At 35.1% G+C, this 27,594-nt stretch overlaps 1 protein-coding gene across 2 annotated transcripts; it reads left to right on the plus strand.

Moving 5' to 3' along the window:
- Positions 1-27,543, plus strand: GUF1 (GTP binding elongation factor GUF1; the record flags this gene model as incomplete). 2 transcript variants are annotated; one of them, XM_079699945.1, is made up of 17 exons in its annotated part: positions 1-165; positions 2,084-2,195; positions 2,353-2,501; positions 2,782-2,862; positions 3,761-3,838; positions 5,466-5,549; positions 15,621-15,685; positions 16,213-16,416; positions 17,889-18,028; positions 19,144-19,267; positions 19,618-19,750; positions 20,560-20,703; positions 21,648-21,781; positions 24,102-24,203; positions 25,062-25,181; positions 26,490-26,526; positions 27,353-27,543. In XM_079699945.1, 17 exons carry the CDS (start codon positions 1-3, stop codon positions 27,488-27,490), a joined length of 2,010 nt encoding a protein of 669 aa, XP_079556071.1. In that variant the 3' UTR covers positions 27,491-27,543. The 2 variants fall into 2 exon arrangements, with proteins under 2 accessions (XP_079556071.1, XP_079556072.1); XM_079699946.1 differs by lacking the exon at positions 25,062-25,181.
- Between the last annotated feature and the right edge of the window lie 51 nt (positions 27,544-27,594).

Consider the following 27,594-nt stretch of genomic DNA (forward strand, 5'->3'; position numbering starts at 1 on the left):
ATGTGGACGCTTGCGGGTCAAGGCTGCTGGCGCAGACGCGCGCTCGCGGCTTGGGCCACCCGGGCGGCGCGTCGGGGGCTGCCCGGGCCTCGCCCCGCGCCGACCCGGGGAGCTGCAGCCGAGTTCAAGGCTCCGGACAGGAGCTACAGCTCCGCGGACCGCAAGGTGACCGCCCCTGAGTTTCTCGTCAGCCAAGTTTTAAAACTTGGGAGGGGGCTCCTGGCGAATTTGGGAATGTGTTGGCCTTCCTAGGACTACCTGTGAACGCAGGCTGCGCTTCTGTGAAGGGCGCGGGCTCCGCTCGGGTTTCTGACTCCATTGCTCACCAGTGTGACCTTGGGCAAGTCACGCCCTAACTTTCCTCATTGGTGATATCAGAACTTTTTTATTGTTTATGCGAGGTGCTGGCCTCGGCATGTATTTAATTTTTAAAAGCCTACTGGGGAAGCTGCTCGTTCCATTTTCGTGCAACTTTTTAGCCATGGGACTTGAGCAAGTTACCTGACCTTTCTGTGACTGTTTCTTTCGTTGTTGAATGAGGTGCTCATAAAACTCCGAATGGCTGTTTGTGAGGCTTGCACGGTGTAAGGCACAGACCTTTTAGCTCAGTACCTAGACTGTAAGGAGTGCTGGGTATGCCTTAGCTTCTGTTTGTTTGATTATTTCGTTTAGCCTCAGCCGGAGCAGGCTTGTGCAGTTCTGACTCTATTCCTGTGGTTGGAGGAGGTGGGGCTTCAGCGACTCTAAAAACTATACTGTCTGATAACTGTGAAGAGATAACAGTTTAGGCAGTAAAGTAACTGAATGCAAGTTATGAGTAACTGCGGATAAAAAAGACTATAATTATTCCGTTTTACCCTTTTCTAAAATGCCTGTGGAACGTAAAATGGATTTATGTTGCAATTCCCAGATCTTAAAAATGGTGCAGGACTGTATATCTTTTGAATTGAATGGTGGGGGGGAAATCCACGGGGCAAACAAATCAGGTTTAGTTTTTTTGCAGAATTTCTTTCAGGTGTAGTTGCACTCTTATTGTGCGCCTTGTATTGGAGCACTTAACAAAAAGAAGGAAACTTAAGTTCATGAGAGTTGTGTATTTCATTGTAATTTCACTTTTTTTTTGCTGGTTAGGAGATAAAAATTTGATTCGAAAAATGAAATGTTTTGAGTGCAAAAAACTGACATATCTACTTAAATACCAGTTTTTAGCAATTTGCAGTGAGTCTCAGTAAAACAGTAAAGGTGTATGCAACTAAAAATCAGAAGTTAACTTTCAAGATATTTTAAGAATTAAAGGGATAAATAAGAGGCGTTTTTTTCCTGATGTGGTCATTTTTTTTTCCCTTCTCTCTCTCCAAATAAGTCGTCAAATAACAAAATCATCTGAATTAAACTTTTGAAGCCTCTACTAGGAGCACAGATTTTTAAGTAGACTGTTGATTAAATATGTGATGGGGGCGAAAACTTCTCCTTTTGTTCTTTCAGCTTCTCTGTAGCTTTTTTGTTTCAAGAGATTTTGTTAGACCAGGTGCTCCAAGGCAGTGGTAGCATTGGTCTGAGGCCTGTTAGGAACCGGGCTGCACAGCAGGAGGTGAGGGCCAGCGCGGGGGAAGCTTCATCTGCTGCCCCGCATCGCTACCCATCACTCGCATGGCCGCCTGAACCTCCCCCTGCCCCCCATCCATGGAACAATTGTCTTCCATGAAACCGGTCCCTGGTGCGAAAAAGGTTGGGGACCGCTGCTCTAAGGCTGTAGAGGAGTTCTACGTATCTTGTGTTCTCCATTCGTGAAAATACATTCGGTTCCTCATTGGCCCTTGAGTGATGGAAATATTATGAGACTTATTTAGCTATATGGTCACCTTTGACAGTGAAACCAATGTTTTTGATGGTCCTGTTGTAATCCATTGCTTGTAATACGACTTTAGCCATACGTCTCTTTACTGTCAGAGGAATAATATAAACAATGCTATAAATGAAATTGTTCTAAGAAGACTAAAAGAACATTCTTTAATTTAGTATACTTGTTTCATATTGTGCCCAATTTATACTCAAAAATGTAATATGTCTCTCCCCTTTCTAGGAAAAAATTGATATGTCTAGATTCCCTGTTGAAAACACTAGAAATTTCAGTATCATTGCACATGTGGATCATGGCAAAAGTACTTTAGCCGATAGGCTCCTGGAACTAACAGGTATTTTCATTTTTTATTCTATACCTAATTAATGGCAATGAATAATTGATAATTACTTTTACCACCATGCTTTTTAAAAGTTTGGTTTTAATTGTATATGTAGTATTGTCTCTTTTTAAAAGCTCATAGAAATATCAATAAACATTTCTGTTTATAGGGGCAATTGATAAAACAAAAAATAATAAACAAGTCCTTGATAAATTGCAAGTGGAACGAGAAAGAGGAATCACTGTTAAAGCACAGACAGCGTCTCTCTTCTATGATTATGAAGGAAAGCAGTACCTTTTAAATCTCATCGATACACCGGTAAATTTAATATCAATTTTTTCTCTATTGTTAAAGTCAGCCTTGTATTAATACTGCAAACAAATCCTATTTTCAGTTTTTGAACTGAACATTAAACACCTCACTTTGCTTTCTGTTTTCTCAGTGTTCTTATGTAGTGTCAGTTGTTTCACAAGCACAGGCTAAAAAAGAAACCTATTAACTTTTTATCCAGTGGAGTCAATAGATATACCATAGTGCCCCTCCCTAAGAAGCATTTAAACTTTGACATTTAGAGGCATTAATATTTTTTGTTTCTCAGGGCCATGTTGATTTTAGTTATGAAGTATCCAGGTCACTCTCAGCTTGCCAGGGTGTTTTACTTGTGGTGGATGCAAATGAGGTAGGTACTTGAATTTTATATGACGTGATATGCTACTTGGTTGTTCCAGGGTTTTCCTTAAAATACTTTGGGAAATAGAATTTTTGTGTTTGAAGAAAATAAGATTTATTTTATTACTTAAAGTTATGTTTTGGTCCTGTTAATTTGAAGTTTTATTACACTAAAGTTGTCTGAAGTTGATTCGTTCATCCTTTTAAAAATGTTAAGAGGAATTGTTCAAGAGATTTTTGAAGTATGTCATGTTATATATACATCCTACCAAAAAACCCTCAATTTTAAGCAGTTCTTAATCTGAGGTTTCAATGTTTTAGCAGAACTTGAAAATAAATCTTTATTTTTGAGGTCATTTTGGGTGTTTTTAAGGTAATAATTTGGAAAGTGTTAGGTTTAAAGAAACATGTCAATAACATTACCAAGTTCTCTGGTATAAATGTAACCATAAAAAAATATTGAGATGAGAATATAAGAGCTATGATATACTATTTAAGCTTTTGATATATTTCAGCTTCTCACAGACTCTTCATTCAAAACCCAAAGATTTTTTCGTTGTTGTATTAAATCTTCCCTGAGCCTGTCAGGGAGAGTCAGTCTCTACCTTACATACGTATACTGGGCTTTACAAAATATGTCACAAGAGTCCTTTGGGAGGTTTAGAGGTCCTTAAGGATCTGTGTTTTACTGCTTTGTCTCCAAAGCTTAATACAGTGCCCTCTAAAAAACACTTCCTGAACTGAAAGAAATTTTCACAGGGAATGATCCAGATGCATGGAAGTATAGATACCATAGTTTGCCTTGTACCTTTGCTTTTGATGAGGATGTGTGGAATGGTCTTGAATTACAACTTTTGCCATAAATGGTGGAATGACCATCTTAGTGTCTTGTGTCTTGGTATTTCCAGGGTATTCAAGCCCAAACTGTAGCAAACTTCTTTCTTGCTTTTGAAGCACAGCTATCGGTAATTCCAGTCATAAACAAGGTAATTTGTTAGCACAACAGTGCTATTTATTATTTTACTTTGTAAACTATATAAAGGAAAAGAAAAGTCAAAAATCTGTGTGTAACTTTTGACTCCCCACAAACTTAACTACTAATGGCCTACTGTTGACCAAAGGCTTACTGGTAGCTTAAACAGTCTCTTAATGCATACTTTGTTATATGTATTATATACTATATTCTTACAATAAAGTAAGCTAGAGAAAATAAAATGCTAAGAAAATCATAAGGGGGAGAAAATATATTTACAGTACTCTATTTATCAATACCCTAAGTTTATGTCATCTGTTTATAAGGTGAATCATTTCTCAGTACTTACATCAATATTGTCTTAGGTGATAGATACAAAACACCATAGGTGTTATATGTATTACCGACACCAGACATCAAAAAATTAAAACATAATGTGAAAAAGATCTTCATATTTATTTGCAGGTATAATGATTAACGCATTGATAATGAAGCAGAAATATGATTGCTTTATGGTATGATACTGTATGTGATTGCTTCATGGAAACCTAGCATATACACTAATGAATGAATCCTTATAAAGTTTTTATGGCATACAGTATTACAGTCACATTCATAACAGTATTGGAAACATTGCTACATTTAAAAAAATATGCTTATATATAATTATAGGCTGATATGCAGTTTCTCCAGTTATGAGAGGCATACTGTATGGTAATGTAATTCTTTGAAAGCAAAGTTATAAAACAGTAAGAAAACCAACACATTACTAATTTTATGTTAAATATCACTCATCTTATGCCTTTGCTAGGGATAGGCTATCCACTTAATACAAGTCTTGCACATGATGTTCTACAAGTGTATTTTTACATATTTATTGAAAAAAAATCTGCACACAAATGGACCTGTGCGATTGAAACTCTTGTTATTCAAGGGTCAGTTGTATATTGGTGGGATTTATTTCTTTGAATTGCATATGATAAAATTGCAACTCAAACTCCTATACCCTGGCATGTAGTTGAGAAGATAGTCTCCCTGAATTACATGGAGTGATGGGGGGCTGTTTCTGTAGTAAAGGGCAGGGCAGGCACAATAGTGTGTTGGACTAAACCATATAAAGGAAAAGAAAAGGACCTTATGAACTAGGATGAAACAGTGTAACACAGGACACTTAACAGTTAAGTACTAAACTGAGCACTGTTGATAAAGCTTAACTTTTATATTTTAAAATTAATAAATTAAGAGTCTTAATTAAGAATCTGCATGGCATTCGGTTTTATTTTTTGATATTGAAGTTAGGTTTAAAAGAAGCAAGGTTGCTTGTAGGTAAGACAGTTTGTTGTTATAAGTTATATCTAACTTATAAAATCGGTTTACATGGTGTTACTGAACTCATCTGCCTTGAATAGCTAACTGCCTCAGCTTCATGCTTGCTCTGCTGTCTGCCTATTTTCAGTGGCCATGCTTGTTAAAATTATATTGCCCTTTTCTAGATTATTATTTTAATACTTTTGAAAATAAAATCATAAAGGGGTCAGTTAGTTTAAAAGCAGGTATGCTTTTATCTATATCCAAATACCACTAATATGCAATACATTTTAATTTAATTATATTAAGACATAATGAATTTTTTTTTTAAGATAGATCTGAAGAATGCTGATCCTGAAAGGGTTGAAAAACAAATTGAAAAGGTGTTTGATATTCCAAGTGATGAATGTATTAAGGTAAAATACTGTTTTTTGTTTTTAGAAGACTTGGTTTTACTTTCAAAAATCGCAGGTAATTGGCCTAAGTATATTATTATCTTACAGTTCTGCACAGTTCTTTTTACTGATATTTCATTTGATCTTTGCCAAAAATTCCTATTATATGGTTAGGACAGATAGAAATTACTCTTATGATACAGTTGAAAGGACTAAGAGTCAAAGATTTTATCACTTTCTTAAGGTTATAGACCTAGTTAGCTAATGTGCCAGGACTAAAATGTAGGCCTCCTGCAACTCTTCATAGTATTATTTCTTGTATGCCATTTTGCCTCTATGGAAATATTCTCTTTGAAGAGCAGGGTCAGACTAATTTCAAGGCATATGTACATATCATTCCTGGAAATATATTTTATTTATATCAAAGTTGATACTATTTTAAATTTGAATTTTTAAATTTACCTTTTAAATGGTGCTTTGGGTGTTAAATAGCCATCGCTGAACTGTGCTGTGCTACATGCTTGTGTAGTAAGTCTGTCAGTGCAGTAATATAATGTTTAGCTTCCACTTTCAATCTTGTTTGAGTTTTGAAAAAGCAAGTTTCAGCTGATGAAGTGGGTTTTTAAAATTTTAACACATTGGATGATTATATAAACTTGGTAATAACTAGAAAAAGCAATAATTTTTTTCTTGGATATATATGTAGAATTTAATGGTTTTTATTATGAAGAGGGACCTCATTGTAAGGCAGTTCTGAAATTATGGTATCATGACTTGGATTATGTTATATTGAAGTATAATTAACGGTTCAGATTTTAATAAATCTTTACAAAATTCATTCATATACTTAATTTGGTGTGTGCCAGCTAGGGACAACAGCAGTGAACAGTACAGGCAAGACCTCTGTCTCGTGTTTATATTCTGCTTGGGGAGGCACTCATTGAATAAGTAAAAAGAGAAGTAAGTATAGTAATTATTGAATGAGACATTTTTTTTTTTTTTAATTTCTATAGGTTTAGCTCATGGTTAAAAAGGAAAAACAAAATATTCAGTATGCACACTAGAGTCTTATTTTTATAACAATACCTATGTGCCTTTAATTTTAAAAAAAACAAATATTTTACATGAAAAAAAGAACTAGGGCTTCCCTGGTGGCGCAGTGGTTGAGAGTCCGTCTGCTGATGCAGGGGACACGGGTTCGTGCCCCGGTCCGGGAAGATCCCACATGCCGCGGAGCGGCTGGGCCCGTGAGCCCTGGCCGCTGAGCCTGCGCGTCCGGAACCTGTGCTCTGCAACGGGAGGTGCCGCGACAGTGAGAGGCCCACGTACCGCAAAAAAAAAAAAAAAAGAACTAATTTTCATCAATTGTTTCTTCTTTATCGTTTGTTATGGTACATTTCAATGACTCTTTTTTTTAAAATTTTTTTTTTAATTTTTTTTATTAGTTTCTGCTTTATAACAAAGTGAATCAGTCATACATATACATCTGTTCCCACATCCCTTCCCTCATGCATCTCCCTCCCTGCCACCCTCCCTATCGCACCCCTCTAGGTGGTCACAAAGCACCGATTTGATCTCCCTGTGCTATGCGGCTGCTTCCCACTAGCTATCTACCTTACGTTTGGTGGTGTATATATGTCCATGCCTCTCTTTCGCTTTGTCACAGCTTACCCTTCCCCCTCCCCATATCCTCAAGTCCATTCTCAAGTAGGTCTGTGTCTTTATTTCTGTCTTACCCCTAGGTTCTTCATGACATTTTTTTTTCTTAAATTCCATATATATGTGTCAGCATACAGTATTTGTCTTTCTCTTTCTGACTTACTTCACTCTGTATGACAGACTCTAGGTCCATCCACCTCATTACAAATAGCTCAATTTCATTTCTTTTTATGGCTGAGTAATATTCCATTGTATATATGTGCCACATCTTCTTTACCCATTCATCCGATGATGGACACTTAGGTTGTTTCCATCTCCGGGCTATTGTAAATAAGGCTGCTATGAACATTTTGGTACATGTCTCTTTTTGAATTATGGTTTTCTCAGGGTATATGCCTAGTAGTGGGATTGCTGGGTCATATGGTAGTTCTATTTGTAGTTTTTTAAGGAACCTCCATACCGTTCTCCATAGTGGCTGTACCAATTCACATTCCCACCAGCAGTGCAAGAGTGTTCCCTTTTTTCCACACCCTCTCCAGCATTTATTGTTTCTAGATTTTTTGATGATGGCCATTCTGACTGGTGTGAGATGATATCTCATTGTAGTTTTGATTTGCATTTCTCTAATGAGTAAAGATGTTGAGCATCCTTTCATGTGTTTGTTGGCAGTCTGTATATCTTCTGTGGAGAAATGTCTATTTAGGTCTTCTGCCCATTTTTGGATTGGGTTGTTTGTTTTTTTGTTATTGAGCTGCATGAGCTGTTTATAAATTTTGGAGATTAATCCTTTGTCAGTTGCTTCATTTGTAAATATTTTCTCCCATTCTGAGGGTTGTCTTTTGGTCTTGTTTATGGTTTCCTTTGCTGTGCAAAAGCTTTTAAGTTTCATTAGGTCCCATGTGTTTATTTTTGTCTTTATTTCCATTTCTCTAGGAGGTGGGTCAAAAAGGATCTTGCTGTGATTTATGTCATAGAGTGTTCTGCCTATGTTTTCCTCTAAGAGTTTGATAGTGTCTGGCCTTACATTTAGGTCTTTAATCCATTTTGAGCTTATTTTTGTGTATGGTGTTAGAGAGTGATCTAATCTCATACTTTTACATGTCCCTGTCCAGTTTTCCCAGCACCACTTATTGAAGAGACTGTCCTTTCTCCACTGTACATTCCTGCCTCCTTTATCAAAGATAAGGTGACCATATGTCCGTGGGTTTATCTCTGGGCTTTCTATCCTGTTCCATTGATCTATCTTTCTGTTTTTGTGCCAGTACCATACTGTCTTGATTACTGTAGCTTTGTAGTATAGTCTGAAGTCAGGGAGCCTGATTCCTCCAGCTTCATTTTTCGTTCTCAAGATTGCTTTGGCTATTCGGGGTCTTTTGTGTTTCCATACAAATTGTGAAATTTTTTGTTCTAGTTCTGTGAAAAATGCCAGTGGTAGTTTGATAGGGATTGCATTGAATCTGTAGATTGCTCTGGGTAGTAGAGTCATTTTCACAATGTTGATTCTTCCAATCCAAGAACATGGTACATCTCTCCATCTATTTGTATCATCTTTAATTTCTTTCATCAGTGTCTTATAATTTTCTGCATACAGGTCTTTTGTCTCCTTAGGTAGGTTTATTCCTAGATATTTTATTCTTTTTGTTGCAATGGTAAATGGGAGTGTTTCCTTGATTTCACTTTCAGATTTTTCATCATTAGTATATAGGAATGCCACAGATTTCTGTGCATTAATTTTGTATCCTGCAACTTTACCAAATTCATTGATTACCTCTAGTAGTTTTCTGGTAGCATCTTTAGGATTCTCTATGTATAGTATCATGTCATCTGCAAACAGTGACAGCTTTACTTCTTCTTTTCCAATTTGGATTCCTTTTATTTCCTTTTCTTCTCTGATTGCTGTGGCTAAAACTTCCAAAACTATGTTGAATAAGAGTGGTGAGAGTGGGCAGCCTTGTCTTGTTCCTGATCTCAGTGGAAATGGTTTCAGTTTTTCACCATTGAGGACGATGCTGGCTGTGGGTTTGTCATATATGGCCTTTATTATGTTGAGGAAAGTTCCCTCTATGCCTACTTTCTGCAGGGTTTTTATCATAAATGGGTGTTGAATTTTGTCGAAAGCTTTCTCTGCATCTATTGAGATGATCATATGGTTTTTGTCCTTCAATTTGTTAATATGGTGTATCACGTTGATTGATTTGCGTATATTGAAGAATCCTTGCATTCCTGGAATAAACCCCACTTGATCATGGTGTATGATCCTTTTAATGTGCTGTTGGATTCTGTTTGCTAGTATTTTGTTGAGGATTTTTTCATCTATGTTCATCAGTGATATTGGCCTGTAGTTTTCTTTCTTTGGAACATCCTTGTCTGGATTTGGTATCAGGGTGATGGTGGCCTCGTAGAATGAGTTTGGGAGTGTTCCTCCCTCTGCTATATTTTGGAAGAGTTTGAGAAGGATAGGTGTTAGCTCTTCTCTAAATGCTTGATAAAATTCGCCTGTGAAGCCATCTGGTCCTGGGCTTTTGTTTGTTGGAAGATTTTTTATCACAGTTTCAATTTCAGTGCTTGTGATTGGTCTATTCATATTTTCTATTTCTTCCTGATTCAGTCTTGGCAGGTTGTGCATTTCTAAGAATTTGTCCATTTCTTCCAGGTTGTCCATTTTATTGGCATAGAGTTGCTTGTAGTAATCTCTCATGATCTTTTGTATTTCTGCAGTGTCAGTTGTTACTTCTCCTTTTTCATTTCTAATTCTATTGATTTGAGTCTTCTCCCTTCTTTTCTTGATGAGTCTGGCTAATGGTTTGTCAATTTTGTTTATCTTCTCAAAGAACCAGCTTTTAGTTTGGTTGATCTTTGCTATCGTTTCCTTCATTTCTTTTTCATTTATTTCTGATCTGATCTTTATGATTTCTTTCCTTCTGCTAACTTTGGGATGTTTTTGTTCTTCTTTCTCTAATTGCTTTAGGTGCAAGGTTAGGTTGTTTATTCGAGATGTTTCCTGTTTTTAAGGTGGGTTTGTATTGCTATAAATTTCCCTCTTAGAACTGCTTTTGCTGCATCCCATAGGTTTTGGGTCGTCATGTCTCCATTGTCATTTTTTAATTTCCTCTTTGATTTCTTCAGTGATCACTTCGTTATTAAGTAGTGTATTGTTTAGCCTCCATGTGTTTGTATTTTTTACAGCTCTTTTCCTGTAATTGATATGTAGTCTCATAGCATTGTGGTCAGAAAAGATAATTAATACAATTTCAATTTTCTTAAATTTACCAAGGCTTGATTTGTGACCCAAGATATGATCTATCCTGGAGAATGTTCCATGAGCACTTGAGTAAAATGTGTATTCTGTTGTTTTTGGATGGAATGTCCTATAAATATCAATTAAGTCCATCTTGTTTAATGTATCATTTAAAGCTTGTGTTTCCTTATTTATTTTCATTTTGGATGATCTGTCCATTGGTGAAAGTGGGGTGGTAAAGTCCCCTACTATGATTGTGTTACTGTCGATTTCTCCTTTTATGGCTGTTAGTATTTGCCTTATGTATTGAGGTGCTCCTACGTTTGGTGCATAAATATTTACAATTGTTATATCTTCTTCTTGGATCTATCCCTTGATCATTATGTAGTGTCCTTCTTTGTCTCTTCTAGTAGTCTTTATTTTAAAGTCTATTTTGTCTGATATGAGAATTGCTACTCCAGCTTTCTTTTGGTTTCCATTTGCATGGAATATCTTTTTCCATCCCCTTACTTTCAGTCTGTATGTGTCTCTAGGTCTGAAGTGGGTCTCTTGTATACAGCATATATATGGGTCTTGTTTTTGTATCCATTCAGCCAATCTGTGTCTTTTGGTGGGAGCATTTAGTCCATTTACATTTAAGGTAATTATCGATAAGTATGTTCCTATTCCCATTTTCTTAATTGTTTTGGGTTCGTTATTGTAGGTCTTTTCCTTCTGTTGTGTTTCTTGCCTAGAGAAGTTCCTTTAGCATTTGTTGTAAAGCTGGTTTGGTGGTGCTGAACTCTCTCAGCTTTTGCTTGTCTGTAAACGTTTTAATTTCTCCATCAAATCTGAATGAGATCCTTGCTGGGTAGAGTAATCTTGGTTGCAGGTTTTTCTCCTTCATCACTTTAATTATGTCCTGCCACTCCCTTCTGGCTTGTAGAGCTTCTGCTGAGAGATCAGTTGTTATCCTGATGGGGATTCCCTTGTGTGTTATTTGTTGTTTTTGCCTTGCTGCTTTTAATATGATTTCTTTGTGTTTAATTTTTGACAGCTTGATTAATATGTGTCTTGGCGTATTTCTCCTTGGATTTATTCTGTATGGGACTCTCTGTGCCTCCTGGACTTGATTAACTATTTCCTTTCCCATATTAGGGAAGTTTTCAACTATAATCTCTTCAAATATTTTCTCAGTCCCTTTCTTTTTCTCTTCTTCTTCTGGAACCCCTATAATTCGAATGTTGGTGCGTTTAATGTTGTCCCAGAGGTCTCTGAGACTGTCCTCAGTTGTTTTCATTCTTTTTTCTTTATTCTGTTCTGCAGTAGTTATTTCCACTATTTTATCTTCCACGTCACTTATCCATTCTTCTGCCTCAGTTATTCTGCTATTGATCCCCTCTAGAGTATTTTTAATTTCATTTATTGTGTTGTTCATCATTGCTTGATTTATCTTTAGTTCTTCTAGGTCCTTGTTAACTGTTTCTTGCATTTTGTCTATTCTATTTCCAAGATTTTGGATCTTGGAAACAGAATGCTGGATCATCTTTACTATCATTATTCTCAATTCTTTTTCAGGTAGACTGCCTATTACCTCTTCATTTGTTAGGTCTGGTAGGTTTTTATCTTGCTCCTTCTCCTGGTGTGTGTTTTTCTGTCTTCTCATTTTGCTTATGTTACTGTGTTTGGGGTCTCCTTTTTGCAGGCTGCAGGTTCGTAGTTCCCGTTGTTTTTGGTGTCTGACCCCAGTGGCTAAGGTTGGTTTAGTGGGTTGTGTAGGCTTCCTGGTGGTGGGGACTAGTGCCTGTGTTCTGGTGGATTAGGCTGGATCTTGTCTTTCTGGTGGGCAGGTCCACGTCTGGTGGTGTGTTTTGGGGTGTCTGGGGACTTTTTATGATTTTAGGCCACCTCTCTGCTAATGGGTGGCGTTGTCTTCCTGTCTTGCTAGTTGTTTGGCATAGGGTGTCCAGCACTGTAGCTTGCTGGTCGTTGAGTGAAGCTGGGAGCTGGTGTTGAGATGGAGATCTCTGGAAGATTTTCGCCGTTTGATATTATGTGGAGCTGGGAGGTCTCTTGTGGACCAGTGTCCTGAAGTTGGCTCTCCCACCTCAGAGGCACAGCACTGACTCCTGGCTCCTCAATTTGGGATGATTTGTTGTCTATTCATATATTCCACAGATGCAGAGTACATCAAGTTGATTGTGGAGCTTTAATCCGCTGCTTCTGAGGCTGCTGGGAGAGGTTTCCCTTTCTCTTCTGTGTTCTCACAGCTCCTGGGTCTCAGCTTTGGATTTGGCCCCGCCTCTGCGTGTAGGTCGCCCGAGGGCGTCTGTTCTTCGCTCAGACAGGACAGGGTTAAAGGAGCAGCCTCTTCGGGGACTCTGGCTCACTCAGGCTGGGCGGGAGGGAGGGGCACGGAGTGCGGGGCGAGCCTGCAGCGGCAGAGGTCGGCGTGACGTTGCACCAGCCCGAGGCGCGCCGTGCGTTCTCCCAGGGAAGCCGCCCCTGGATTCCGGGACCCCGGCAGTGGCGGGCTGAATAGGCTCCCGGAAGGGCGGTGTGGACAGTGACTTGCGCTCGCACACAGGCTTCTTGGCGGCGGCGGCAGCAGCCCCAGCGTCCCATGCCCGTCTCTGGGCTCCGCGCTTTCAGCCGCGACTCGCGCCCGTCTGTGGAGCCCCTTTAAGCAGCGCTCTTAATCCCCTCTCCTCGCGCACCAGGAAACCAAGAGGGAAGAAAAAGTCTCTTGCCTCTTCCGCAGCTCCAGAGTTTTCCCGGACTCCCTCCCGGCTAGCTGTGGCACATTAGCCCCCTTCAGGCTGAGTTCTCGCCGCCAGCCCCAGTCCTCTCCCTGCGCTCTCAAGACATATGTTATCAAGGAAATACATTAACGGAGTGTATTGTTCCAGGTGGAATTACCATACTTAACAATGAAAAAAGTCTTTTTCTCAGAGAGGAGCTGTGATGCAGAGTAACTTAGGGAATTCTTGTCTGATGAACTGAGACTTGAAGGAATGAAGAGTTGGGAGAAATGCATTTCTGGAAGAGGGAGGAGCAAGTGTAAAGGCTTGGCATGTTTGGCAAGGTTTGGCATGTTTAAGGAACAGAAAGAAGCCAAGTTAGATGAAATGGCTTTGTAGGTTAGGCGGGAATCAAGTCATTCTGGGACTCTTGCTGTGCTAAAGTGTTTAAAATTTTTAAGATAATGAAAGAATTTTAAAGCAAGAGAGGAAAATAAGCTGATCATTCAGGTTGCCTTATAGAGAATGGATTAAAAAAGGGTAAGAGGAGATATGGGGAAACCAGCTTGTAGTAGTAGGCCAGGTGCAAAAGGGTGGTGGCTATGTGCTGCTGATGTTGAAGAAGTGGGCAAATTTGATGTGTATATTGTGGATACAGTAGATTTTGCTGGTGTGTTATGTGTAAGGAAGTGAAATAAAGAATCATGGAGGGTTTGGATTTGAGCAACTGGTTGAATACTTGTATTTGTTAATATGGAGAGGACTCGGGGAGGAACAGACATAGTGGGAAAATGAAAAGCTCTGTTTTGGACATAGTGGGTTTGAAATGTCTATTAGACATCCAAGTAGAGATATTGCATAATTCTACAATTCTGGCATTTGTGGAGAGGGCTTAGCATGTATGTAGTATTGAGGCCACAGAAATGGATGCCATTTCCTAGGGAGGAAGTGTAGAAAAAGAGGACCTAGAAGCCAGACTACATTATTATCAATTTGTAGGGGGTTTTGAGTAAGAATTTAAAAAGGATTAGAGAGTAGGATTCAGAAGAGGAGGATGCAAGGATTGAGTTTTCAGAGAGGTGAGAATACAGATTGTAACAAGAGAGAAGGCAAAGAGGTTGTGTATACAGGTGCAGATGGATTTGTATGTTTGGGTAAAGGAGTTTTTGATGTTTTCTGTTTCCTTAAATGAAGTAAGAGGCAAACGTATCTGAGAGTGAATTGGCCATAGGGAAAATGTGTAGATTGAAAAGGAAGGTGGTGTGAATTATCTTACTGAGTGACAATGTGAATTTAGTAAGGGATGTGTCCTGGGACTACCAGGAAGTGTTAACTGCACATTGAGATCTGTGGTCATGAACTTACAGAAACCAACCAGACCAGTTACTTGACTTTTCTCCAGCAATGTTAAGTTGCTCTGATTATAAGCATAGAAAAGGCACATAGCTGGATGCAGTCACAGTTGAGGTTTTACCAACTGCTTAGGATAGAGAATAAAAAGTAGTTAAACAGAGTGATTACAAACAGTGGACCCTTGGAGTCTCAGCTGGGAAAAGAGGCAGGGGGCTGAATGGGTAATGAAAAAGAAAGTAGCCTATTCAGTGGATTAGAGGTTGTGATCTTAAAGGATTGTTGCAAAGAATGTACTAGAGTCTAAAGCAGTGGTTCTCATTAGGGGGTAGTTTTGCCCCTAGGAAACATTTGGCAATGTCTGAAGTCCTTTTTGTTGTCACACTGGGGGATGGATGCTACTGGCATCTTGTGGGTAGATGAGAATCCATGGATACTGTTAAGCATCTTACAGTTCATAGAACAGCCCCCCAAACAAAGAATTATCCAGCCCAAAATGTTCTTAGTGTCGAGTTGAGAAACTCTGATCTAGAGGGACTTTAAAAGGTAAGAGGAAGTATTCACGGAATTGGGTTTGAAATAAAGATTTCAGAGATAAGTTCAATTACTGGTAATGACAAAGGTGAGTCAGATGCACATGTGTTTTGAGTCTTTTGGCCTGTATTTTCAGTGTGAGAACAATAGTAATAATATGCCCTACAGTTACCTGTATGATATCCACATATATTGTTTATTCACACAGCAACCTTGAGGTTTAGGTAAAATATGAAAAATCAGTTCATTTATCAGATGAAGAATTTGAAGCTTAAAGAAATGTGTATTGTTTGAAGTCATTTATTACATGTGGAGTGATGATTATAACCCAGATTTTTTTGAACTCTTAGTCCACTGTTCTTTCAATACCATAATCAGAATGCTTTTGTAATTTAATACCAGAGAATCACCTAACTGTAATGGAAGGGCAGTTGTTAATATGTTATATGCTTTGTGCTTCCTTTTACCAAGTTCTTCAAGCAAATTGATAACTTTTAGAGTTCTTTTTCCCTTCTAATTATAAAGCTCAGTCACAAGGATAGAAAAGTGAAATCAACTTTTTCAGTGTTTGTTTCACATACATATTTTTAGATTTCTGCTAAACTTGGAACGAATGTTGAAAGCGTTCTTCAGGCAGTCATCAAAAGAATACCCCCGTATGTATTTTGCTCTTTTTATACTATTTGTTTAACAGTACAAGGTCCATCAATTTGATCTGCTATTTTAGCTTAGTAGCTACAGCAAATGTACTCTTTGCAGTCAGTGAGAATAAATTTTTAATTTATTTTTAGTAACATATAGAAGGCAAATACAATATAGAAAAATAAAAGAAAAAAGGATGATAGGGATCTCTTTTAACAATTATTGCAAAAGACTTGAATACATTGGTAATTATTGGTTTTTTTTCCTTAATCCTGAACAAATATATTTCATCAGTTTCATAAGTAATTTAAAAACAGTCATTTAAAATGTATTTAAAACTTGAGGTCAAATTAAAACTAATATGGGCATTATATCTTATAGAAAGGTCCTTTTATTTTGGCTGTCAGTTAATCAACTTTTCTCAAGTACTAGAATAAATTAAGCATAATATTTGAGTTAAAAAGGCATTATATTAAGATTTTAATTTATTTATTATTTAAATTTAATTTATTAGTGTTTGTTCTTTACTTATTTTTAATAGTCCTAAAGTGCATCGCAAAAATCCCTTGAGAGCTTTGGTATTTGACTCCACCTTTGACCAGTATAGGGGTGTGATTGCCAATGTAGCATTATTTGATGGAGTGGTTTCCAAAGGAGATAAAATTGTATCTGTGCATACTCAAAAGACATATGAAGTTAACGAAGTAGGAGTTCTGAATCCTAATGAGCAGCCAACTCACAAACTGTAAGTAATCTGCATTAGTAATTAAAAGACACTTGTATGTGTTTCTGTCACAGCCTTTCTTAAATTGGTGCGCTTAGAATGATCCCAATTTGGTGATTTAAAAAAAAAAAAAACCTGATCATTGAATGCAACTACATAGTGAATCCTCTTTGAAAAAGAATCTCATGTGTGAGGGACAGTAGGAATTTGATGTATTTTTTTATTCCTTTTGACTAGCCACAACTAATTTTATATTCTGGTTGCAGACTGGGTCCAACATTGATGTACTTGATGAGACGGTGAAAGAGATAGTTCTCTCATCCATATCCATATCCATACTGGGTATCAATTTTTGACATTTAATTTTTTTGTAATTAGATTTTTCAACATAAAATAGTGAAGAAAATTCGATAATTGTTTTCTTTAGTGTGGAATTCATGGTAAAACTTTGATTAACAGGAATTTATGGCGTGTGAGGTTAGCAAGGTAGTGTACATGATAAAACTGAGTTCTGAGTTCACTTATAAAACAAATACTTATTGAGTGCCTATTCCATCAGTACCCCAGATACTAAGATAGATTACCTTGGGCACATAGTTTTCTAAGGTCTTTGTTTCATCATTTGTCAAATTCAAGGTATGAACCAGGTGACTATATAGGTCACAATTGATAGTTTAATGTTGTATGTCTAAAACTGCACTATTTTGTCATTTTTTATGTAATTGAAAGTCATAAAGTCTATTGTAATTTTCTCAAATATTTCTAAAATGTGTCTGTATTCTTATTTAGGTATAGTTGATTTACAGTATTATATTAGTTTCAGGCATACAGCATTATGGTTCAGTATTTTTATAGATTATACATTAAGAGTTATTGCAAGATAATGGCTATAATTCCCTGTGCTATGCAAAGTCTGTTTATACTGTGTCGCATATATATTGACAATTACTGCATCTTTAGTAAAGATTTTTGTACCTCATCCTAAATGGAAATTATCATTTAGGAAGTTTGCTTTAAAAAAAAAAAAGCTACAACTCTGAAATCTTGGATTTGCTCTTTTCCTGCAAGAGGCACATCAAACAGATAATCAGATTTGTTGAGAGTTCACATTTTTTTGCTTGGTTAAAATTGTTCTTTTCCTTTTTAAAGGACATTTGTAATATAATTCACTAATAAAACAAATATTACAAGGAGCGTTTTATGTTTCTGCATTTATCAGTGTCACTGTTGTTTAATATGCAGAGGTGGGCAGAGTCATTAAGAAGGTCCCTAGGCTTATTGTATTGCAGAGGTCCTTGGTAATGGATTGTAAGGCATGGGATGTTCTTTTGCTGATGATTCTTAGAGTTGAGAATTGATATGTAGCACTTAGTTTCAGTTTGATGAGGTTTTGTTTGGAAAGTGTGATCATTTCCTAGGAGAGTAGAGCTAATTGTGAGTGTGCACATGAAACATGAAAACAGTAAATATTTCCATATAATAATTTTATTTAGATATGCAGGACAGGTGGGCTATCTGATTGCTGGGATGAAAGATGTCACTGAAGCACAAATAGGAGATACATTATATTTACATAAACAACCAGTGGAACCCTTGCCTGGGTTTAAATCAGCGAAGCCAATGGTATTTGCAGGTGAGGAGCGCACATATTCAAAGGATAAGGGCCAGTTTACTCTAAATTGAAATAAAAATTATTAGAAATTCTCATTTTAAAGAACATCTAATTCCTGTTAAAATAACTCTGTTTACTCTGTTACTCTGTTTTTCTTAATTTTTTTTTTTTTGTGGGTGTGCTATTTACATAGCGGTTAATTGCATATGTATGGTGAAACTTTATGTGGGAGATAATTTCCTAAATTTTTTTTAGGACTTCTTAAAAATTAACCTTTTAAACAAGCCCTCTGATATATTAGAAGAACACAGTAATATGAACTTCCTTCTTGTTTCACTAGAGAGTAGGTCATTGTATTTGAAATACTTTTCTAATTAGGATGTTTTTATTACTAATTATCAGTGGACATTTACTGAGTGCCTTCCCCTTAGCTGGCCTTTCTTTAATACTGTATTATACTAGTGTAGACATGGCAGAGAAGAGTGTCACCTCATGTATGCATAACTTCAGAACCTCTTATTTCTGTATTATATTCATACATTTGAAAAAGGAAGACCTGATTGAAGGTCATCTGGTTACTCTGTACTGGGTATCCAGTCCTTGTTTTCTCCCTTTTGTATTTCTCATTGGAAATTATAAATGTTGTTTAACTCTCCTTGCCCCTGTTAAGACAAAGTCAGTCATCTGGATTTTGAAGAACTTAAGAGGTGAGGACTTGGGTTTGAAGTGAAAGAGAATCTGATGAATCAGTAGTTCTTGTTGTAATTCCTCCCTCTGCTTTTTATCTGCTAATGGAATTTCATTTGTGGTTGTGGATGTCTTGCACTTTTATTTCTTAAACACAATGTATTTTCCTAATAGGCTTAATTCCCATGGTTCTTTTTTGTTTTCTCTGTATTTTTTGCAAAAGCAAAAACATCACTTTGAGTGTGAATCTAGTGGTAAATTCAAAGTTTATGAAACTCGCAAAATACTTTGAAGCCGATTTAACTTAATATTTATAGTTTTCTTAGCAAACCAGTATTACAGAAAGTAATTTAAAAGCTAAGCGATTAATTTTGAACTTGGCAGCAGTGCATATTAGCTTTTCTAGGCAGCGTTTCACATGTGATAATTAGAAATCATTGTGTCCCCAGGAATGTACCCTATAGACCAATCTGAATATAATAACCTGAAGAGTGCTATAGAAAAACTGACTCTAAATGATTCCAGTGTGACAGTTCATCGGGATAGTAGCCTTGCCCTAGGTGCTGGCTGGAGGTAAGATTCAGTTATGTTGTAGTGTTCCATTTTTATTGAAAAGTAAAGTTTAAATGGTTTATTGCTCTTTAACATTTCTGAAGATAAGTTCATATTAGTGTAAAATGAACTAAACAGTGTCTGCCTATTTCTCACTGTGGATTCATATTCTGTGGGTAAGTTTTAAAGCTATTTTACCAATGGAAGATTTTATCTTATTTAATGAATTTATGTTAGCATTTAATTATGATGTGATAGATTGAATGACTCTTTTGATTCCACTCCTCCCCCACAAAGTAGCAGGATATTCATCAAAGAAAATACAGCCCGTGGGACATAAACATTTTGGAGTTTGGCTTTTTCTCCCCCAGGTTAGGATTTCTTGGACTTTTGCATATGGAAGTTTTCAACCAGCGACTTGAGCAAGAATATAATGCTTCTGTTATTTTGACAACACCTACTGTTCCATATAAAGCTGTTCTTTCATCAGCAAAATTGATAAAGGTACTGTTGTGAGTCGGCATACAAAGGAGAACTCAATAAATGTATGTGTGTGTGTATGTGTGTTCAGAATACAAGAGAAATATTTTAGTACACCAGTAGCTGAATAGCTATTAAAACTAAATATTTCTTGATTAATAGTAATAAATGTTGAATTACCTTATGATGGAGAAGTTACTTGAGAACTAATTTATGCAGTATTTTTCTTAACCTGATAAAACCTCCAAATTATCAATACTAGTCTGTTACTAAGGGTAAAAAGTAGAGTTCTGAAAATACTGTTCTAAATTCAGCACAAAGATTAAGAGTATAATTTCAGTCATAAGTAATTCATCTGGTGAAAAGTAAAGCATTCTCTGCTATGTGGTTGTAGGAAATTTTAGATTTCAAGTTAACAGTAGAGACAATATTGTATTCAGTCTAAGTGGCAATCTATTCATTTTAAACAAATATTAACTTTGGCATCTGTAAATATTTTCCAACAAAATTAACTTGGGAAACTACTTACAGTACCTTATAAGGGGCAGATTAAAATGTATTCTTCCATCATATTTTTCTAAGTGGTGTACACAATGTGTTTTAGTAAATGTCAATAACCAGAATATATTAATGATGGTTATTAATGTTAAAGTACAGTTGGAGAGGTTTTAATCTAAAGTGTGTTAAGATAATATTCCAACCTTTAAGAATTCTTTTGTGTTTATTCCAACACATTCAGTAACAGTAAATTCTAATATATATTATAAATAACAAATTTTAAAGCATTGTAATAAGATTTCTTTTTGACTATTGGTGATTTTTCTTATTTTTAGGAATACAGAGAAAAGGAAATTACAATCATCAATCCTTCACAATTCCCTGATAAGTCAAAAGTAACAGAATATTTGGAGCCGATTGTTTTGGGCACCATTATCACACCAGATGAATATACTGGAAAAATAATGATGCTTTGCCAGGTATAAATGTAATACTGTTTGATACAAAAGTAAACTTTAGTCTTCTCAAACAGTGGTACCCAGCTTAGGTTTTGAATTGTTTCTTTCAGCAGTGCACATTGAATTTAACAAAAGAAATTTTCATAAAGATCTATATCTTTATATATTTTACCTATTTATACATGTAGATATACATATATATAATTACAGTATTTTTGATTTTTAAATAAGAAAATAGAGCCAGAATTTTTGATCATCTGTGTTAGTTTATTGAATTGATATTTTAGCCTAAAGGAAAGGAATCTGATGCCCTTTTAACTTGAGTAGATAAAAGTATAATTTCCTTTCGCCTTTTTGAGTATTTGAAATTGAGTATCATTTGAAAGATAATTATAATACTTTAGAGACCTTTGTTTGGAAGGTATTCCTCAGTTTGCTTTAGTTCTTGCCACATTGTAATAAATGATTTAATCCACAAATTTGATATAATCATAGTCCTTAAAAAGTACGTATTTGAAATATTCTGACATATATTGAAAAGAACTCTCAAATGACTAGTGGACTTGAATTTTAATTGTCTTGTCACAAAAAAATTTAACTTTAGTCGCTTAATTTCTCTGGGCCTAAATTTCTTTTACTTGTAAAATAAGAAATTAGAACTTTGACTTTATCTGTAGCTAATTTGATTTATTGTTAAATGAAATACTGTATAATTAAAAAAAGACAAAGTAGTTTGATAAAGACAAAGGATTAAAAGCTTTCGTAGCAAATATATTGTAATTGAGATACAAAATGGTTCTTCCTGTATTATAAATATTGGTCAGATGTTTTTACTAGATCATTAAAAAAATATTCCTTCATTTTGCCCATTCTTTAAAGTTGATAACTGACATCTTTCTATATTCATTAAATAAACCATTATTTGAATAGGTTATCATTCAATACATTTTTTATTCCCTTTTCAGGCTCGAAGAGCAGTTCAGAAGAATATGATGTATATTGATCAAAATAGAATAATGCTTAAATATCTCTTCCCTTTGAATGAAATTGTGGTGGATTTTTATGATTCTTTGAAATCTCTGTCTTCTGGATATGCTAGGTAAAAATTTAATGGGAAACTCTGATACTTGGACAATTTTTTTTGAAATATTGACCAGCAAGTGTTTACTAATATTCCACTTATTTAATCTCAGTGATCTTGAAGATGGTTGAGAATCACACTGTAAGGTTAGAAAAGCTCGGAGCAACCTTATAGGTGTTACAGAGTACTTGTAATTTGCGTAATGGAAGAATGAATTTCTTTGATTCATCAAACTATTACTCCTCTCTTAATGGAAAAAATTTTAGTGCCCTGTTCATGAGAGGAGTTGTACTCCTGTATGTCGATTAAAAATTATAATAATTTGAAAAAGCTACTGTGACCTCAGTGACACTTTTAAAATGTATTTGTATGTTATGTAATCCTAGGAGCATCTGTGTACATTTGGAAAATAGAAGTACACATTTAGTCTGTAAAAAATGCTAGGTGTGCCCCTGTATTTGTGAACACTTCAATAATTTGGTCTTCTCAGGAATAAGTGGTCTGCATCATGAAAACCATTATCTTATCCCATAAAAGTACATGGAGGAACAGCCTGGTAAAACTGAAGGAAGAGTATAGCATTGTGGGAGTATTTTTTGTTAAGGCAAATAACTCTAGGTGCCCTTAGTGTCCTAAAATCCTACATTACTGGATAGCATATACTAGGATATAAAGGCAATGTAAAATATAATGGGGAAGTTGATGGAAAAGTGAATGTTCACATCTGTAAAACATGCATGAATGTGCATTCATACTTAAAATTAACATTCAAAGAAAAATCCCAGCGTTTTGAAGAACATGCTCCAGTGACCTGGAAGTTTACTTTGTGAAATGAGCTTTTCAGTGAAGAGAGTCAGCATAACTCATGATACAAAGGAATATTCTTTGTTTATTTGTATTGAGAATTTATTTTTTCTAATACGTCACTGAATTTTTTCCTATGTCTTCTTTCAGACAAGAGCTTGAGCAAATAAGTAGCAATGTAATTTAAAATAAACTGAATTGAGGCAGCAAGTTGTTAAACAATTACTGTAATTAAAAGAATGATTACTAAGTGTTTATAACACTTTTAACAAAAGTCTGTGAATTCTAGTTTGCATTTGGGTACCACTTTCTGAGTTAAGTGGTCTTAAAAATCTTTTAGCTTGGAAAATTAAATATATTTCACATTAAATGAGAGAACATGGTTTATTTTGAACTATGTAAAAATAATTCCAGGTTCCAAAATTAAGGTAATTCTTATGTTCAAAAATGCATGTGGATAATTTTTCACATTCTAAAAAATTGAAATTCTAAGATTTTGGAGCATAGAAAATTATAAAGCTGTAAACAAGGTGGAAAGTCTAGGGACTAAGTCTATGTCTTATCTCCTCTTATTCTGCATAGTACTTAACATGGTACCTTTATATAGTATATGATTAATGATGTTTGTTGAAAAAAGAGAGGATTTTGGCAACACTTTAGACAGTAATCAGGTTTTAGAGAGTATTAGTGTCACTTAGTGACCTTCCTGCTGAAAACCTTTTGAAGCCAAACATTTGCAACTCTAGGCACCGGTTTGTTTAAAATTAAGGCAGGAGGAATACACATGTTCTCGTCCATAATTGCGGAGACATGAAAGCATAATTGAAATTTTCTTTCTCATAAGACATCAGTTTTGTAAGATAAACCTGTTTTGATCAGCACTTTAAGCTTTCACCATATTGTTAATAGAAATAGTTGACACTTACTAAATGCATATTGTGGTCAGCTAGGCTCTGTTCTTAACACTTTTTATGTATTAGGCTGTTCAAGTGCTTTACATGTATTAACTCATTTCATTCTCAAAAAAGCCCTGTGAAGGTTCACACTGAAGAGCCATATATGAAGTCCAGAAGTCTCATTTATTAATGGCTGCTTAGCACTGTCAGCATTTATTTAACTGGTAATAGAAAACTAAAAAGAAACCCAACTTATGAGTCTGAGAATGACTCACTAGAATATACTGTTGTCTACAGCCAGCCAGCTGCTAGGAGGGAACATTGGGTAGGTGACATTTTCTTTCAGTGATCCATTTTCCTAGCCTGGCTTCACAGTTTTTTTCCCCTTCCTTCAGTAGAGCATGTTCCCCTTGATTTTTGTACCTAATTTCATAAATGTAAAAAGATGAGGAAGTTTGTTCCTTACCGTGGTCATGTAGATCCATTCATCTGAAATTTATATGTAACATTTTGTTTGAAAGTTAGATCTTTTGGGAAGGATATGGCAGGAGGTAGAAAAAAGATATTTTGAAAAGAAAAAAAAATGTAATCTCTTGGGAAATATGTTTATCTATTACTTGGACATTTTTCTTTGTTAGTTTTGACTATGAAGATGCAGGCTACCAGACTGCAGAACTTGTAAAAATGGATATTCTACTGAATGGAAATATTGTAGAAGAGCTAGTAACTGTTGTACACAAGTAAGTTGAATAGAAACTAATCACAGAATGTGAAAGTACCCACTTTTTGACATGTTTTAATTTAATTATTGGTTGCTCATTTGTATTTGACAGCTACATTTTGAAAACTTAAAGGTAATTAAATTTCCATGTACTAGTTTTTCCTTCCATTCTTTTTCCATGCTTCTCTTCCCAGACTGTTAAAAGGAGAACAGAATTACAATAGCCAAAATAGTAGTGTCATGGAAAGAAATGTTTCCCTTACCACATGAGACGAAAGAAAATGTTTTTTAAACTATGATAAATTTAGAATTGAGAAAAAGTTTTTTATTTTCATTAAAACTTTTATAATAATGAAAAATGAAATCCCCTGTACATCCAAGAAATAGTGGATGGGTTAAAATAAATTATGGGACACCCATATAATAAATCTATTAAGCCATTAAAATTATATTGTAGAGTAATATTTGGTGATGTAAAAAATGTCTATTAAGTAAAAAAGGGTAGAATATATCATAAACACTATGATCCAAACTGTAAAAAACAAATATAAATATGTATGCAGAAAAATGACTACAAGGAGGGATATATGTTTAACAAACATTCTAGAATGTTTTATAGTGGTATTCTATGGGTGAGGGAAGCCCATCAAGGATGGTTTTTATTCTCTGATGTACGTTTTGCTAGATTTTCTGTAATAGATTGTTACTTTTGCAATCAGATAGGTCATATATGATTCAGAGATTAAGTGATGCTTATGTTAAACAAGTTCCATTTGTATCTCCTTAATAGCCTTCATTGACTATGCATATTAACTAGAAAGCTACTTTAAATATTCTTATTTAGGATATGTGAATAACTGCATTTTTTCTATCTCAGAGACAAAGCATACTCTGCTGGCAAAGCCATATGTGAACATCTGAAGGATTCTCTTCCTAGGCAGCTGTTTGAGATAGCAATTCAAGCTGCTCTTGGAGGCAAAATCATTGCAAGAGAAACGTGAGTTGAAATTCATTTTTCAACCAACCCTGGTTGGTTTTAGCAGTGATATACATAGAAAATGAAAGAATATTAAAAAACATTGTCCTAAACTTTATTCCTACTTATAGATACATTAATCTCTTAATTCTACTAAAGTGATGACTGTTACTTTGAATTACTTATATGACACTTTTGGGTGATAATTATTTAGTTATTAATATATATGCTGTGAGGAGTTTTATTTCCATTTATTTTATTCAGTGACCCCACTGAATTTCATGGTTAATGAATTTCTGTGAAGTTTTTATGGTTTTATCCCTTTAAGTAGATTATAAACTAATAGGAACTGGAATTAAAAAGGTTTTGGAGGTAATTCTTCCAAAAGACAAAACTAAATTATGATTTTTACTTGAAGCATTTAATATCACTTCCTCAGAGCTAGTCAGGTTGTAAATTGTAAAGGTGAGAGAGGAATGCTGGTATCATATTAGGCTTCAGGGGCTTGCAGTAGTCTTGGGATAAATTGTAAGCCTGTATTTGTAGTGAATTTCATTTCCTAACACCATTTTGCTTTAGTTATTTTGTGTTTTGTAACTGCCCAGAGATTAGGCAGAGTGAAGTTTATTTATAATAAGGGAACATCCAGGAAAATTCAATTTAAAACAGTTAGCAAATAAGCATTCAAACATAAATGTGCTGAGGTAGAGAATACCTTAAAGAAAAAGAAGACTTTTATATCTTCTTATGGAATACAAAAAAGTGGAGCTATTTTCGAATTTTGATCCTCCAAATTTCTCACATACATTATAGAAATAGATTTGTTTATTGCTGCTTAAATGACTATATTAAAATTATTTCGTTTTCCCTGAAATGGGTTTTATAAAATATATCGTTCTTTACATTCCTAGTCACTCTTGACCCACATTCGGTAGAGTTAGTAATGAGATAATAACCATTTTAGTTTTTTTGGTAGTGGTAGTAGTAGTAGTATTTTTAGGTTGAGCTGGAAATGACCTTTTATAATTGTTGTAATCAAGCTCACACCATGCTTAAATTTGACCTCTTCAAGACTGCCCACAAGCCTTGACCTTTTTTAATTCTTAACAAAGTTTGTGTTGATATTCATGTTGAATTAATTTTCTATTTTATTCCAAATACATGAAAATAAATACAAAAGCATTTAAGCTATCTAATTATTTGCTTACGGCAATTTTATATAAGCGTGACCTGATCTTAATATGTTTACTAAAGGGGAGATTGATTTTGAAAATAAGTACTTTTAAATAGTATAAGTTATGTACTTATACAAAACTTTCTCATTTACAGTGTGAAAGCCTATAGGAAAAATGTTTTGGCAAAATGCGTACGTATCTACATGTGTTCTATTTTGTAATATATCTATTTTATAAGTTTAGAATCAGGGGGTATAAATACATTGGTTTCCATTGTTGGTTTTTATAATACCCTTTATCTCATCTCCACGTTTTCTTTTTAAATAGGTAAATTTCAGCTTGACTTTAATAATAGCATACTCATTTTGATCACATTTTCCCATCTTATTTTTAAAATTTTCCTTATGTGCAACTATCTAAGAACATTTTTATAACAGTTATGATCAGGATAATGTTTTATTGTTTTAATTTATAAGGACAGATTTTGAAGACAATAACTATGTCTTACAATGGGTGTTGAAACTGAAATTGAAATCCATCTCTCCTGCATTACTTTGCCAAGTTTGCTGTTTCATCTATTAAAAATTATTATGAGAATTAAATGATAAATGCTTTTTCTAAATCCTTAGCATAGGGACTGACACATTTAAGCCTATGTGAGTCTCTGTATTAGACTACAGCTATATAATCTAAAATTTCAAGCCCTTGAATCAGTAAGGAGATGGATAACTTTCCCTTGACATGCATAATATCGTACTGGGTTTCCTTGAGGATCTTCATCTTCTTCCAAAAACAAATAAATAAATAAAGCCTTTATCATTCTTTTGAGAAGACAGTAAAATTAGGATCTGCTTGGGGGTAACTTTGGAAGTTACCCTTAGGAAGACACTTTGCAGGTGTCTACTTCATGGATAATAATTGTAAAGTTTTTGAATTGTATTGATGTCTCTAGGTAATTGTAGGATTATTTTTTCTGTGGAGTGATTTGGACTTGTAGTTTTTAAAAATGTTTTTCAGTATGGTGGTGATATTACCCGAAAAATGAAACTTTTGAAGAGACAAGCAGAAGGAAAGAAAAAACTAAGGAAAGTTGGCAACATTGAAGTTCCAAAAGATGCTTTTATAAAAGTTCTGAAAGCACAATCTGATAAATAATTGGTGGGAAAATATAAGGAATTTTCATAAATTAAAAATTGTGTATCTTTTAATTTTTCTTCGTAATTTATAATATGTTGAACACAACAATGAAAATTATAAAA

Source organism: Hyperoodon ampullatus, assembly GCF_949752795.1.
Source record: "Hyperoodon ampullatus genome assembly, chromosome: 1".
NCBI lineage: Eukaryota > Metazoa > Chordata > Mammalia > Artiodactyla > Ziphiidae > Hyperoodon > Hyperoodon ampullatus.